Genomic DNA, 18181 nt, shown 5'->3' on the forward strand with positions numbered 1-18181 from the left:
TTAAATATGATAAGATGTTACTTTTTGTTATTTAATGATTCTCAAGTGGGATATTAGTGCCAAAGATGTTCTCCCATATTACATGAAATTTATATATCAGGAGCTTTTGGATATTTATAGTCAATTTGAGGACCATATTAGTGAGGAAGGAAGATTCCATGGTTTCGCTTATGCAAAACAAGCGGTGAGCCCAATTAATCTTGAGTTTATCTTTTTTTCTTTTTTGTTTAAATTATTTAACAATCAAAATCTTCAAATGGAAAAGGGAGATTAAAGGAAAAAGATATTCTTATAATTTCTTAAAGAGATCAAAATAAATTTTTGTTTATTTGAGCAAAATTTATTCGTTTATGATGATTTTCCTGTTATGTTATGCTTATGTACCACAAACATTATTTTTTTGCTTTTTGTTTTTTTAATGACTTTAGATGAAAGAACTAGTCCAAACCTATTTTGCTGAAGTTGGTTAGTTTCATAATAAGTATACTCCAAGGGTGGAGGAATACATATCCAATGGGGAAGGAAGTGCTACTTATTATTCTTTCACAACGACCTCGTTTCTATGCATGGGTGAGGAGACTGCAACTGAAGAAGCATTCATTTGGGCCTCTAATAAACCAAAAATCCTTAAAGCTGCTTCACTTATTGGCAGACTGATGAATGACATTGCCTCCCATAAGGTTGTTATATATATATATATATATATATATATATATATATATATATATATATAAATAATAATAATAATAATAATTGTTACTATCTCAATATAATTAGACTAATATCATTTTACTCCCAAACTAAATTACTTTCTGTATTTTACCTATCAAACAAACTACGAGATTTTCGTATTGCCTTTTTATCTTTCTTTTTTAAAAAAAAAAAAAAAAACCGAGTTTGTAAAATTATGCATTTCTTTATAATGAATTTGACAAAATTAGCATTACACACTTACATAAATGAAAGTTCTTAAAGCAAAATTACTAGCATGGCTCATCAAATTCATAAGACAACAAGAGGGTTTTTTTTATGTTTATTTTTTTTATATGGTTTAGTTAATTAATTTCATCTCAAGAAATTTGAATTCTTTTATTATATTTTTACATCGCTCTTATACATATACAGATAGTGATGATATAATTATTTCATACTGTTTATTCCACGTGAAACTGTACTTTTATTTGTGTTTTTTGTATTTTGTAATTGGTAGTTCGAGCGAAAGAGAGGACATTGTGCATCGGCGGTTGAATGTTGCATGAAATAACATGGAGTTGAAGAAGAAGAGGCATATAAAATGTTGCACCAAGAAATTGAAAGTGCTTGGAAAGATATAAACTAGGAGTTCATGAAGCCAACTGCTGTAGCAACCCCCGTTCTTGACTGTGTTCTAAATCTTGCATGCATGTCAGATGTTATTTATAAGGATGGTGACAGTTATGCCAATCCTCATTTGATCAAAGACACCATTACTTTGCTGCTTGTCGATCCTGAACCCGTTAACGAGCATCTTCTTCCATAATATATTATCATACCTCTATGTATATATAATCATAATGATTTCCTATTAGAACATCATAATGGATTTTCCATTAGATATTTTGTTATTAGTTTTTGGACTGCTGTTAAAATTTAAAATTAATGGATTATATGAGTTTGATAAAATACTAAAACTTTAAAAAAGCAAAATGAAATATATATTTAAATATCAATTATTGAACTTTAAAGCAATCCAAAAGCTGATAAGTAAGATTTTCATGGTTTTTTCATTAGGTCGTATTAATAACGGAATTCCATTATATATTATATATATATATATATATATATAAAATAATTATAAAATAAAGAGGGAGAATTACTCCTTCGTATTTTCTCTTTCGATCTCCTGTTTGTTTGTTGAATGTATTACGAGTGCATTAATAAGTGAATTAAATATTATATATAGAGAATTATTATAAATAAAGAGAGAGAATTAATTCTCTGATTTTCTCTTATGATTTCCTATTGGTTTCTTGACTACATTATGAGTGCATTAATAAGTGAATTTGAATATTTATGTTTTTAAAGTGACTTATTTACTTTGTTGTAATATATACTTTAATCATCAGTAAAATTTCATTTTTCATGTGATTTAATTGATTCTTTCAAAAAGAATATGCATTGTTTGTTTAACAATAAACTAGCATAGTTAATTGCTTACATGCAATTATCCATATCCAAAATATTTTATTAATGATGGATAATTAGGTCTTTTAAATATAAATTATATCATATATTATTAATACTTCAATATTACTTACAAAACCTTTTTATAGTTATACTATTTGGACAAAATTAAATTTATAACTATAAAAGATTATAATTTACTAGAGTTATAGAGAAAAATATTTTGACTTCAATAAGAATAGTATCCATTTCAATGAGTTATTATATCCTTGCAATTTTATTGACATTATAATAACTTTAATGAATAAATAATTGTCTCAAGCAATTTTACATAAATATTTTATATCATCATGAATTTTTACTATAAGATACCATATATATTTTGCAATGTATAGATAATTATCTTTATGTAGAGATAAAATTCCTTAATATGAGACTTAAAAAAATTATAATTTATTATAATGTAGAGGTTATTGTTATTTATAACCAATCCAAATTAAGACTAAAAGTTTTTATGACTGAATAGAAATTATTCCAATATATGATATTATTATAAAAAGTTTTTACTGTGTTTAGAACTTAAATGTAATGCGAACTTAAATGTAATGCATACTAACTATTAATTAATTTTTGTTATTTATTCATTAAAAATAAATACGATATGTATCAATGGTTGACAAAAAATCGATTGGCATGGATAAAGGAATTGTAAATTCTAAAAAAGAAAAAGGTTAAATTAGAAAGAAATATATATATATATATATATATATATATATATATATATATATATATTGTAAAATGAAAGTATAAAAGCATCTTCAATAGAGATGTGAATTATAACAATAAATATACCACATAAGCAATACGAAAAGTATTTTAAAAAAATTTCTATTTAATTGTAATTTTTAAAATAAATATCAAATTAATATGATCTAAATATTATCAAAATGAATATCTATTAGGAACCTGTTAGACATTTTAAAATTTTTTAAAAAGTAAATTTTTTTTTAAAATGTCAACTTTTTCCAAAAAAAAAAATATATTTAATTAAATAATAATTATAAATGACTTTTATATGCATTATCATTGAAAAATAATTTTATATTTAATCATCCATTATACGACCTCTCAATTTATATATTAATATATATTTACTATTGAAGATGCTGTGTAACATTTGTGTAAGGTGTTTTCTTTTTTCTTTTGTTTTCTTTTCCTCCACTCGATGTAAATAATATTAATTCATTGATTAAGAACACATTATGGGCATCACGACCCTATAAAGCCCATTTTCAATATTTGGGCTGAATTCTAATGACCATAGTTGAGTTGGATTTCAGACTTGGGGTGGATCTAAACTTTTTTTTTTCCCCCCTAAGAATGTAGACCATTTTTTCTTATATATATATATATATATATATATATGGAAACTCTAAATAGTATTTAAAAACAAGTTGAGGAAACTAGAAAGATGTAGGGAAAGTGGAAGGGAAAAATAGAAATAATATAATCATTCAGTAATCAAAGAAATTAAATAAGACAGAGAAGTTTATCACCATTGAGCATATCCATTAAATATAAGCTAGCAATATTTTAAAGTAAAGAATTATATACAATGAAAGAGAGAAAACAGCAAAAACATGCTGCCAGAACAGCAGTGCTGAAGCTTCTCTCACTGCATAACCCCTTAGCCTTACAATTGCTCCCAACAATATAGCACTTGGCGTTGTGTATTGCAACAAAAGAACAAGTTTATATAATTGGTCACCAGGTACCAACAAATTCCATCTGTCAGCCAAAAGTACCACTCCAATTCCAACCAAAGGAAGCACCAAAAGCCTTGCAACAATGATACCAATTGTTGTCCTTACTCCAAGATTAGATTCATTTGGTCCCTCGGCAAGCATTCCTCCAAGAACAACCATAGCAGAAGGCACCATTGCATCTGCTAGAATCGCTAGACTATCCGTTATGAAAGAAAGCACAGCATCAGCTCCGAAAACAAATGCTTTCAACCCGGGAAATACTCTGATGACAATGGCCAACAGAGGAATAATTATCGGAGGCTGAAGAATGTGGCTGATTGGAGTGCTTTCCGCAACTATCCTTATCTTTCTCACCATCTTAGGCTCTGCCAAACATCTAATGGATTCAGTATTACAACCCGGACTTTCGTCGTCCGAGGATTCGAATTCTGGGTTATTCATATTTGAAACACCTGAGATGTCATTGAAAAGCCTGGCTATAAAGGGTGTCTTGCAGTGTTCAGTTTCGTTGTCTTCCATTCCAGGCCATTCAGCTTCAACAAGGAGTGGCCCGCTAAGATCATTAACAGACAATTCCTCAATCTCAATCTGAGCATTTTCCTCGATGATTTCGTAGTATTCCAATGGCGGCTCCATCATATGGTAAACAAGGGTGTAAACAAGGATAGCAGAGGCCCATTGAGAGAAAGCAACATAAGCCACACCAGAGACATGGCGTTTTGGACCAAATGGGTTGTCCTGGCTGTGGCACACAGATGTAACAATGGATAGAGGGAGATTACCCGTGTTCTCGAACGCCGTCATGATGACGGTGAACCGGTAATATTGAGGTGGCGGACGGCAAATGATGGCCACCAGCAATCCCAATATGCAGCCAATGGTAGTGATGAGGAGAACATTGACAGGGATGAACCACCAGAGGGTTAAATTCTTGAGAGTAATGGATGGACCGAGGTTGGTGAAAATGAGGCAGGGCAAAAACAGAGCAAAGACAAGTTTGCTTAGAAGCTTGAGAGTTGCTTTTGGGACAAGTTGGATTTTTGGGTGGGCAATAAGCAAGCCAATCACAGCAAGAGAGAGGAGCTTTAACAATGGAAGTACTGCATTAAGCACATCTCCACCTTCAGATTTTATATCTCGTTGCTTCATAACGGCAAGGATGTTGAACTCCATTTGTTGTTGTTGTTGTTGTTGTTTTTTTTCCCCCCCTTCTCCTCGTGTTCTTGATCTGTTTTCTGAAATTCCAAAGATGAAACTCCTTCCTGCTGCAATTGCTCCCAAAATCTCCCTTTCTGATTGAAATAATTGGATCAGGCGTAGAGGCTGAATTAGCAACTACTTGTTAACAAGATTGTCAAAGTCATGGAATTGGTGGGTCATTAAGGACCTACCGGCAATTTTTTTTTTTTTTTTTCCAGAAGATTTTGTGAGAAAGTGATCGATTCTTCTAAAAAGACTTTGTGGGAAAGTGATCAATTTTTCTAACATTTCATCAATGAAATGATGCATTGTTTATATATTGATTACTTTAATTAGGGCCAATTAATTGTGATAGTTGGAATAAAATACTGTAAAAGTAGTGTTGAACAATATACTGCATCTGGATTCAAAAGGCCTAAGTTAAGTGTCACATTTAGAACTACTAGATATCTTGTCCCCATTGCGACTTTTATGTTGTCCAGAAGTTTATAACATGACAAAGAAGAAATTATAATAAAATGTTGTAGCTACCTTAGAGCCATAAATCAAATTAATGGCTTTTGGGTATCATGAAGGGGTATATAAACGTTGTTCCTGTGTATCCTATTTATTGTTATTATTATTATGTTTTGTTAATGGGTTGGGTTTGTTCGTACGGACTTTTTAAAATGTTGTATCAACTTGATGAGTAACTACGTAGAAAGAATGGGTCAGGAATGGGCCGGGCTGAGCAAATACAACCTACATAAATTATGCCTTCAACATAACAAATACGTTTATCGGAACCAAAATTATGTATATAATGAAATTCTTTGATGTTTAGAAAGAGATATGGACGGTTAACTATTACCAAAAGAAAGAAGTAATCCACTAATCGTCTAATTGTAAAGCCATTATGCTTCGTCAGAAGGCTTAATCCTTCAAAACCTACGTACAATTAGACATTAAAATATATTGCACTTTTAGTTAATTATTAAAAAATAAGAATATTTAAATATGAGATTTCTTGTAATATAACTTCTACATAAGGAAATACATCCTAGCTAGTGTGAGCTCTCTTTACTTATAAGTTATGGTTTCGTGTACTTTAAAATACTGAGAAATATTAATTTTGAACAGATAAAAAAATTTTAATTATAAAACTTTGAGGTAGCATGGCTTTCATGAAAATAAGATTTTGTGCAATAATAATCAATGATGCGATTATTGATCGTAATGCAACGTATCTCACGTGTAACACATGCAAACGCTCGACCTTCTCAAGTAGCTTTGCTTCATGATCTTCTTCCTTCACGTTACAATAATCCAATATTTGACGTTAAATTAATTTCCTTCTGATATCAAGAAATTAGGTGCTGCAGGGACGTTTACTAAGTGCAGCAATGGTGGCTTTGCCCTCTTTCTTGATGATCATTAATTCCTGAGAGGGATATCGAAGTATTGCTCAAAGCTTTTTCCAAAGACATGAAGCCAGTAATATATACACTATTGGTTGTACCAAAGGTATATATGATATATAATTAACAACATATTTGCGTACATTCACCCAAAAAAAAAAAAAAAAAAAAAAAACGAAAAAAAGAAGAAATCAACAACATATTTGCGTATGATATATAAAATTCTTAATAACCTATATGATTCAACTTGTTTTTATTACTTTAAACTCGTAAAATTGCAAGTTGCATATGCATATTTAATTCTTTTCCATATGATAATTAGTGTAAAAATAATAATTAAATAGAAATCGTATAGTGAAATCTTCTACACATGAACATATATATATATATATATATAAATATTTATGACTTTCTAAATGTATTAATTTACAAACAATAAAAGTAGTTGCTTGCTCTTTTTCATATTACATGCATTAATTGTCTAGTAAAAAAAAAAAAAAGAAAAAGAAAAAAAGCTGAGAGATTGAATTCATATAAATAAATTTTCATAATCAATTAGTATCAGTAAAGTGCAATCAAGTAGTATTTTCAGAGCAAAATTCAAATCATATGCTGATAATATTTTTCAATATCTTGAGACATATTACATATATATATATATATATATATATATATTTATATATGATACTTAAACTTGATTATCTATTATGATATATTTATGATACTTAAACTTGATTATCTATTATGATATATTTATTTTTCTACATTATTATTAATTGTATTATATATATATATATATATATTTTAAAAAGAAACCATGGTTCCCTCTGATTCGGCTCCAAGTTCGAATCTCCTCACCTTTTATATAAAAAAAAAATGCTATTACTTCTTAATTGATGATAACAAGTTTTTACATTTAGGATAACAAAACAAATAATTATAAGTACAAATATGTTTCATAATATTTGGAGATTTTTTTTGGGTCATCTACCTAGAGTTTTGAGCACTTAATAGTCATTAGTATATCATCGTATATGCATAGAGCTTTATATATATATATATATATATATATATATATATATATATATATATTTTTTGATCAACTACAATATTGCTTTAGTTCTTACAAATGAGGACCGTATTGAATAAGGATCTTGAGCAAGGTTCAGAGAAATAAACGTGTCGGTGCCTGAAGGGCATGAATAGAAATTCTCTGCCGCTAACATACTGGGGTTTTAATGGCCCGCTTCCTTAGTTAGTTTCCATTAATGGAGTCTTAATCTTCTTGCATACCTTTTAACCCTTTCACAACCCTGCATCAACAAGAAACAATTTAAAGACAAAAAAAAAAAAAAAAAAAAAAAAAACCAGAGATTTAATCGAACGAAAAAAGAATATATGTCAGTTCCAAAAAGAGAAATTCTATTTGCACTTCCAAAAATACTTTATACAGTCACGTTATTTTAAAATACCAAAATGTCTAAATCAAAATTTTTTTTTTCAATCCAAGCAGTCATCACAGTGTTCACCCAATCCGGCACTCGTTGCAGATTTCCAATGACGGAATCATTGCCTTTGTGTTTGTCAATGCAGATTTCCAATGACGGAATCATTGCCTTTGTGTTTGTCAATCTTCTTGGATGGTAGTCGGTTAGCCAAAAACTACTGAAAAATGATAAGGTGAGTTTGATCAAACTATATTGTTGGATTCCTTTCTCACCCACGGTTTCTTCCATATTTTTTGTTGAGAGAAACTGGCGAGGTGGGTTTCATTAAAAGAAGATATTGAAAATGGTGAAAAAAAGTGATGAAAATCAAACTATGTTGTTGGAATCCTCTCATACCCACCAAATTTCAACACGTTTTTTTTTTTTTTTTTTTTTTACCTAAATACAAACTGTATGTTTCCCTTGCCTCCCGTATGACTCAAACTCTTGCTTTCATTGGCACAAGTAGGGGTGTTCTATTACTGAAGCTAACCCACTTCGTCAATTCCAACACGTTTTTGGATGAGAAAAATGATTTTGGGTGGCAAATCAAATGTATTACGGTTGATTGTTGAAGAATTTGATAAAAATAAAAAAAGGATATTTTTGGTATTTCATAATGTAGGAAATTGTAAAGAAATAGAATGAAAGTGTAAAAAGAACCATTCTTTTTAACTTGGGAAGGAAATTTGAACACCAAAATTTTGAATTTAGGATTATCAAAACAATATATATATAGAGAGAGGTTATTATTCTTGTTTTATAGATTTTTGTGGGTTGAAAATAGATATTTTAACTGAAATTAGAGACATCAAACTATTAAAGTCAGTACATAAAATATTTCTAAAAATATTGAGTAAAATAATATCCCATCCAAATAAAAATTTTTTGCTTCGAGCAATTTTAACAACCCAGTCAATAGCTTCAAGGCACATGATTAACCTCCCAGCAATTCATCTTGTATTTATAGATTGTTAAACTTCAGTTTGTAAATTTTAGCATCTTGTATAGGAAACTTAGATGGTCACATAAGTTTTTAACTCTAAAATTTTGGCTGATTGTTGTTGATTTGGACCAATTATTTCGAGCAATTTCTCAATTCCATTTGAGCAACCAAACTTTGGTCAAATTTTGTTTTTGTATTCAAATTTTGCCAACCCACATATCCTGACTTTAAGGTTTAGTGATGAAATCTCTTTCCCAATTTATTAAAAACTACAAGAATTTTTTGTCATTTCTATCCAGCTTGTTTCCATGTATTGTTAAACATTAATTGGAAAATAATAATTTTTTGTTTGATTATATTTGTTTCTAAAAAAAAAAAAAAATCATGGCTTAATAAATAAAATAAGGAAACCATAATTTAAAAAGTCAAACTTTTAAGTTTTGTCTTAATATGCACTCAAAAAAAATCGTGTCTTAACATGCCTTCAAAAAAACATCTCGTGTTAATATAATTGTCTTATCATTTTTTTTTAATTTGAATTTTTTTTTTCTAAATAGAAGGTAGATAGGAAAGCCAAATATTTTGCACAAAATAGGAAAATAAAATTAAAAAGTTTTTATGAAAAATATTAAAATTACCAAAATATTTGACAAATAATATAATCAATAATATAATAATATTTAATTAAATCATTTTTATATTCGTTTAAGAATTTATTTATTTAATATATAATATTGGTAAATGTTATGTTGCCTGTCTCATTTACGCTTAGACTGTACATATTGAAACTTGAAACTACCTTTTAACCCCTTGGTATTTATGTTCGCTAGTTAATGCCTAAACCAATTGTCAATTTGCGAATGAAATTTCCATCTCTATACAAGTTCACTTGGATTGGAGACATTCATCTTTCTCTTCACCCATTACAAATAATTACATATAATTACATGAGGAAGAAAACTGTAATATATCTTTCAATACTTGAGAACAGAGAACGAAATACAGCCTACTCAATAGATAAGCATTAGGAAATTAAACGACAAAAAGCTTCAAACAAAAAGATGGTATCCCTTACAATGAATCAGGAAATAGAAGAACCAAGCTATTATGAAAACTTAATCCAGCATTTGTGAGATATTGTATGGAATTTTTAGTATGCATTTACAGAACTTAAATGCCAGTAATCATTAATTTTAATTAACCAGTCAATATGAAGTGTTTGGTTCCCTAAAGCTTGCAAAAAAAAAAAAAATATATATATATATATATATATAAAGCATTCAAAAATCAAATGAAATATGAAAACTATAATATGGTTGAGCTCTATAATGCATTTGGACTACTGTTTCCCACTTGGAAGATTGAAAAGAATGTAATACGAAATCAATAAGTGAAAATTGATTGTGTAATTTGGACCAAGTCGAAAAATAATAATAATAATAAAATCCAAAAAATAATAATCATAATTGAAAAAATAAAAATAAAAAGAGGCTTCGTTGATGGGGTATTGAATGAGAAGCTTGAGCGAGTTTCAGAGAAATAGAAATATGAATCAGTTATACATATACATACATATATATATATATATATATATTTATATGAATATGGAAATGGAGTGATACATACATTTGAGTGATGTGACAAATGGTGGCATTTTGAAAAGTACAGTCACATTTGATGGCGGGGTTCTTAGCAGGGTCCCTGAAGGCTGTCCCATTTATAACTGATCCACAGCTACTGCATGGCTCTCCACTTATATTCCACAGGTTTTCCACCGCTTGTCTATCCCATTGTCTGAATATTGAGTTCAACGCCTTCACTGTCTCATTGTTTCATCAGAAGTACAATATATCTTAGTCATTATTATTATTATTATTTTGCTAAAATATCTTAATTAATTAATAAATTACCGCCTTGTAGTAATATGGAGCCACGAGTCTTATATATTCGTTCATTAATTTCCAATCTTTTGGTAAACGGTAAACTTATTTGAGCAGCGTATATATTAAACTTATCTTTTGGTAATAGTGTATATGTTAAACTTATCAATCTTATCAAAGATAGTGAACTGTTCTTGGGAATTATGAGGATATAGGATTTTGATTAATTTTGCATTTGTTTTCTTCTTTTATTTGTTCAATTAATTAGTGTTGGTTTGATTAGTTTCCTCAAGATGTCGACTAGTTAATCCAAAAAAAAAAAAACAAAGTCAAATAATTGGATCTGGGCAAGGACAGTAATTTTTTTTTTTTTCCCTGTTTGCGTCAATGAGTAAGCTTATTTCTTGGGATAGTTTGTCATTTATTATAAAGGTTTTGAAAATACTCTGCAATCTTTTTTGGGATAAAAAATAAATAAATGAAGAATTTATTATATTTTGATGTCTTTGATTTTTGTAGTTTTACAATTTAAGTTTTCAGTTTCAAAAGTTGCAATTTAGGTACTGTGCTAACGTGCTCAAAATTTTTTTTATTTATTTTTGTCTTTTTCTTTTAAATTTTATGTAGTTTACTTGCTTTATTGATTTTTTAATGTTAATTTATAATAGTTAGACATCTTTATTAACTATAAATGTAAGATAAAAAAAACACAAACAAAAAATAAAATACAACAAAATTGTCTTGATTTTTTGTTTATTTATTTTTTTATTATTATTTATTTTTTTACATTTGTAGTTAATTAATATGTTTAATAAACTTAAATATTATTAATTAACACTAACAAACAATTAAAATACACAAACTACACACAGTTTATAAAAAAAAAAAAAAAACACAAACAAAAAACAAAAATTGTACATGTTAATAAATTAGGCTCCCAATTAACAATTTGTTGCAATTTAAGCTCTGTTTAACTTTTGATTAATGAGTTTTAACAATCGTTTCGAATCATATGATTGGTATTAAACTATATCAAATTTTAACTAGATAATATTAAAGTGTAAAATTTTAAAACTAAAAGGTATTAAAATGCATTGAACCAAATAAAATCACACATTTAAAAGTTGAATGCCTAAATCTTTAAACTATGAAAGTTTAGAATACTAAAGTGCAACTATTATATAAAAAACTTATGCATCGAATATGACATTACAGTTGGGACATGATTTTTGAACATTTTGGTGGAAAAGTCATTATTTAGTATTGCAAATATTCAAAGTTCAACTTTTCCACTCTTGCACTTCTAAATAATTTTTAAAAGTATAGTTTTTAAATTTAAATATTATTATGGTGGTTCCCGTAAGGGTAGGTCTAGTTGCAAATCCCATTATTTGTTCTAGTGAAGGTGTGCATATATGTCAGAACCCGTCCAAAATTCCTTATCGGAATTCTAAACAAGCTCTGATCCCAGGGAAATCCTACCGGATCTTCCAAAAAAAATCCAACAGCATCTTCCCTAAGGGTTGAACTTACCACAAAGTTTCCTGCATAGAAAACACACTTCTAACAATAGTTCTTTATTCCTCCCACCTTACTACAATTTATTTGCGCAAAGTTTAGCACTTCAAAAATTAACAGAGAACCAATACAATATTATATAAAAGCATCCATACAGTATACAGAGCATCAAGGGTTTACAAATAATTATGGAATTTAATACAGCAAAGTATAGAAGGAAGTGGTATAGGGTAGGAAGGAAAAGAAAGAAAGGACTCCTTAGAATTCGGCAGCAACTAAAACGTCGAGCTCGCTCCGGTCGATCACATCTACTAACCTGAGTCTAGAGGAATGAATTTAAAAACATCGTGAGACGCTAATAATCTCCATGAGTGACCCGGCACTATACACTGATAATAATAATAATCATAATAATAATATAACAATAAAATGATCTTGATTAATGAATAAATACTAAGTATTTTGAAATAATATTTTCTTTCAAAACCCTCATAGTTCACTCCGTTGGAAATGTTCCCCTTTTAAAATATTTTCACAAAACCCAATAATCATATGCCCCAAAGAATCACAAATAATTAATTAAATAAATTGCACACAGAATACAATAAATTAAAGACCTAAAATTTATAATGGAAACAATAAAAGATAATTTTAATAACAATTATTAAAATTGAAACACGATGTCATAAATAGAATAAACCAAATCACAAATAAATCAATAAATAAATAATAGAACTCATAGTAGAAGAATTTAGTACAAATCAAACTAACTAAACAAGAATTGAATCAATGAAATAATCAAGAAATACTATTTAATAAATAAAATGCAATTGATATGCAACCAAAAAAATAATGAGAGACACCAATTAATTAAATAATAAAATCACGATTAAATACCTTTAGTTTCAAATAAAATTTGAAAACATTAATTATTATAAATTGGATAAAACATAATTAAATCCATTGAATCTTTAAATATGATTTTAAAATAGATTTTGTTTAAAAATTTCATATCGAAATATCCTGACGCACCATACTATATACCAGTGATGTCTGACGGTGCCCAGCGTCCCAAAGCACCGTCTGACGGGGAGGTTTAGAGAGAACCTACATCCGATCACCGTGGCGTCCCATTGGGCCAATGCTATCAACAATCACCTGGCCATGGAGGGGGTGGCTGATGCTCATTATGCATTATACCCTGTCAGCCCTCAACTCCAATGGCCTAATCATGCGCGCTAATCATATCCATGTAAATCCAATACAAAACACCAGTGCTGTATGAGTGCACCTAAAAAATCATTAAATCAATATATTTTTAAATATCGAAATTTCATAAATTCCACTTTCAAATCTGTTGGTTCACATCACTTTTAAACTCATAATATTTTCACAATTCTTTTAAATCATACTCATAAATCCATCGAGTTCAAATCCATCAACTTTCAAATCCATCAATTTGAATATACAATTTTCCAATGGCATAAGGTCAAGCCTTTAATATTTCAATACATAAATATTTTTGGAACGTGATAATTAAATCAATATTTTTCTCAAATTCTGAAAATTTATTTAAATCAAAGATATTCTTAAAATCACGTAAAATTCATGCATAGTTAAATCCCACAATTCATCAATGCATAATAAATTTAAAAGAGATAATTTCTTTCAAATCCAAGAATCAATTCATACCAAAAATAGTATTGAAACCACATAAATCCATATATAATTAAATTCATACAATTATGCACAATAAATTAAATAATAACATCACAATGATTAAGAGAATTTAAAACTACAATTCCTTTAAATTCTCAAATATATTTTTGGTCCCAAAACATATATTAAAAATTATCAGAAATTGGCAACATAAATTTAGATAGTAATTATATTAAATCTCCAACACATAAAACATATTTTTCCAAGTAATCAATTAACACAAAATATATAATTAATCACCCAAAATAATTTTGAAGGTGGATTACTCACCTCGAACACGCAATTCAATCAAGATCTTTTATGGGATCGATTCCACAATTCATACGTGCTCCTAAAATATCAACATTACACAACAACAAATAAATTAATATTTTATTTGGATAAATAATACAAGGTACTCGGGGAAGCTAACACAAACGGTATCCAAAATTTGTGAGTAATATACCGAAACGAAGCTTATAGAACAAGGAAAACAGATTGAGGCTTACCTCTCAGAGATTGGACCCATGGTGGTTAGAATCTCGTCGGAAAGCTTTCGGAATTCAAGTCCTCGATTCTCTCAACCCGTCGTAAATTGGAGGAAACCGACCTTAGATTTGGGTTTAAGGAGGTCGAATTAGTGGGGTGATCGGAAACTCACCGAAACTGGATTTTCCAGTGAGCCACCGTGGTCACTGGAATCTGCCACCTCCAGCGGCCGCGGCCATTGGCTGTGAAATTTGGTGGGGAGGTAGATATGGTGATGGCTAAACCAATGGAACCGACGGTGAGGCAAACGGAGGTCTGGTTTGAGAGAAATCGCCGGAGAAGAAAACGGGCCACTCACTAAAAAACACCCCGATCAAGGCGCGTCGCCGGTGATCTGGATGTTATTTTTGGCTGGCTGGCCGATTTTGATGGGTGTATCACGGTGGTCAGGCACGTGTACGGAAAGGGTGGCTGGAAAGTGGCAAATCGGCGATGGCCAGTGGTGGTGGTCTCTCCTCTCTCTCTCCTCCCCTCTTTCTCTCTCTTCCCCCCGGCCCACATGTGTTTTGGCCAAAATAAAAGCCACCCATGGATGATACTGTTCACTCATGGGATTGGCTGAGAACATGACATGTGGCATGCATTGTTCACCCAATTAAAAAATATATTAAAATAATACGGTATCCGAACAACCTTTTGAGTCCATAACTTTTTAACCATATGTCCAAATTAGGCATGTCACTAGTCTATAGACTCATCTCAATGAGTGCTTTACATACACATAAGAGTCAAAATAAAATCTTACAATATTAAAAAGTCAAATTTGGCACCCTCGGATAATTTGGACCACAACTTGTCTTCATCGTAACTTTCAAATGGTAGCTCTATTTTTTATGTGCTACTAGTCTACGAACTCCGGTCGATGTGTACTCTGAAACAGTGCCTCAACCAACATGAAATCCCATCCGGAACACAAAGTAAAAATTTTGACCCACTCAGTCAACGATCAACTTCGGTCAACGTGCAAAAATTCCAATGTACTTTGGGATGGGATGTTACAATATATATCAAAATATTTATTATATATATTATCGATTATTAATTTAAATTAAAAACATGAAGAACAAAGCAACAATCATTAACGCTTATCATGTAGAATAGAATAAAATATATATGTCTAATACAAATATTTTAAAATTTTATGTTGGACATAAAATATATAATATAATTAACTAAAAAAATATAAAGTCAATTTAAAGAACGAGTGAAAGAAAGAAAAATCAATTTAAAGAAAGAGTAAAAGAAATAAAAATAAACTGTTTTTTTTTCCCCCAAAAAGCTTATATTGAATATGGATGTAGAGAGAGAAAAATGTGTATGTTTGATATATAATAAATATATACCTGATCTAGTATTAGCAATATATATATATATATTTGATCTAAGACATCTTAAAAATTTGGGAAAGAAAAAACGAGTTTTATAATAGTAAATATATCATTAAAATTGAATTTCATATATTAAAAGTAATTTTTCTTTTTATAAATGCTACATAATAATTTTTTTTTATATATAGTTTTTAAAAGATGCGTTATAAAATTTAAAAACGATTTTCATACAAAATCATGAAACGCTAATCTAGAGAAAACATAATAGATTAAATAAAGTAAAAGTATACTATTTTGTTAACTTGTTATAATACGAAACTGAATGTATAAAAACTATTTCTAGAAATCCTCGATAAATCTTACCCAAATTTTCATTAAAAATATATATATATATATTATATAACATTTATAATTTCGTTTTAAACCATATACAAAATTTGGGAGGGAGTCTAAATATTTGTAAGGGAAAATCTTAAAAGTTTTGTTTGGGCATGATTTGAAAGTGACCCCAAAAAAAAAAAAAAAAAAAAAGGTATTTTGTCAAAAACAAATTCATGCTTTTAATTTTAAAAAATAAATTCTTGAAAAAAAATCAATAACCAATAAGCCTCATAATCAAATATTTTCATATGAAGTTACAAATTGTGCATAAAAATTAATAGCTAAAGTGATGAACATTTCAACGTCGTCAAAATTATATATCTATCCACAATAGTTTTATAGAAATACCAGATGTTAAAAGCATTCATGGAGGACAATAATACATATAAAACGTACCATATCCTAGAAAAACAATTTATCAAGCAATATAGGCAAAAAGAAAACTAAAACACAAAAAACAATAACAAAAACACAAAAGAGCAAGATGTTAGAACCTTCAGAAGGGTCTGTGGTGGCATTTTGAGCTACTGAATTGCGAGGTGATAAGAAGAAGAAGAAAAAAAAGGCCACCAAAAGCCAGAACACAAGCGAGGACCAGAGGACGGCATCTTCAACCAACTCCGGCTCATCTTCTGTGGGTTTACATAAAACTTGAAATTGATTTCAAGTTAGTTTATGCAGACATCATTACAAGAATCACAATGATAAACGACGCAATTAATGCGTTGCACAAAATATAAACCGACATTTTATGAAGCGTCGCCTAATATTTTGTCGCTAAAACTATAAGACAAAAGGCGACGCATTAATAGTATCGCCTAATATTAAAGAAAAACGCCGACGTTGTACAAAACGCATCACTAAAAGTTTAAAGAAAAACCAACGGAGTTAAACTATGTTGCCTATTTTTTAAGTTTTTAGCAATGCTTTTTGAAATGCGTCGCCTATTTTTTTAGTTTTTAGCAATGTTTTTTCAAATGCATCCCTTATTTTTTGAGTTTTTAGAGATGCTTGTCGAAATGCATCGCCTATTGTACGAGTTTTTAGGGACTTTTATATTAATTTTTAGCGACGCTTTTTGTAATGCATCGCTTTTTTTTTAGAAAAAAAATTTAATTTTGTGAAAATTGATTAAAATAATAAAAATACAAAATAATTCAAATACAAAAAAAAAAAAATTAAAACTAGCTTTATCCAAAATAATTAGAGTACAAAAATTTAAAATAAACATTTTTATAGCAAAATAATTATCAAATAAATTAAATATTATCTCATGAAATATTTTACAATTTGGTAAACTATTGTATATGTAAAAGCAAAAGCAATATTAATTAAACTTCCATGAATGCATAGTCATTACGATGGAAGTTGACGATATTATACCTTCATACCGCATATGGAAAAATTAAAAAAATTATAAACGTTTATGCAAAATAAATAAATATTAATTATCATTAATAAGTAATTTAGTGAATGAAAATTTAAAGAATATTACTATTATTCTTAAGATTTGGCGTGACACATTTCTCCTAATTAAAAGTGAAAAACTCATAATGAAGCGGATCAAAAAATTAATTAAATGAATAATAATAAATGCCATAAATATTAATTACAACCTAAGTAATAAATCTACGTACTAATTTATTTAGAAGATATTTTTTATCCATATCCCCTCACAATCATTACAAACATAGCCACTCTCTCATTCATCCTTATTATCATTTTCATCAACACTTGGCAATTGTATAACAAATGGATTGTGAGCCATTGTAATATTGCCAAGAACATCTTTTTCAACAAAAGTAAGATGTTGTGGTGAAGTTAAAACAACATACCATCTCGAATCAAGTTAATCTTCAACATAAGAT

The 18181-nt window shown here is 29.0% G+C and overlaps 1 protein-coding gene across 1 annotated transcript; it reads right to left on the bottom strand.

Moving 5' to 3' along the window:
* Window positions 1–3734: 3734 nt before the first annotated feature.
* Window positions 3735–5207, bottom strand: LOC125422113 (protein PIN-LIKES 2-like). The gene has a single exon (XM_060816878.1). It carries the CDS (start codon window positions 5100–5102, stop codon window positions 3735–3737), a length of 1368 nt encoding a protein of 455 aa, XP_060672861.1. The 5' UTR covers window positions 5103–5207.
* Window positions 5208–18181: the final 12974 nt, after the last annotated feature.

Source organism: Ziziphus jujuba, chromosome 4, assembly GCF_031755915.1.
Source record: "Ziziphus jujuba cultivar Dongzao chromosome 4, ASM3175591v1".
Taxonomy (NCBI): domain Eukaryota; kingdom Viridiplantae; phylum Streptophyta; class Magnoliopsida; order Rosales; family Rhamnaceae; genus Ziziphus; species Ziziphus jujuba.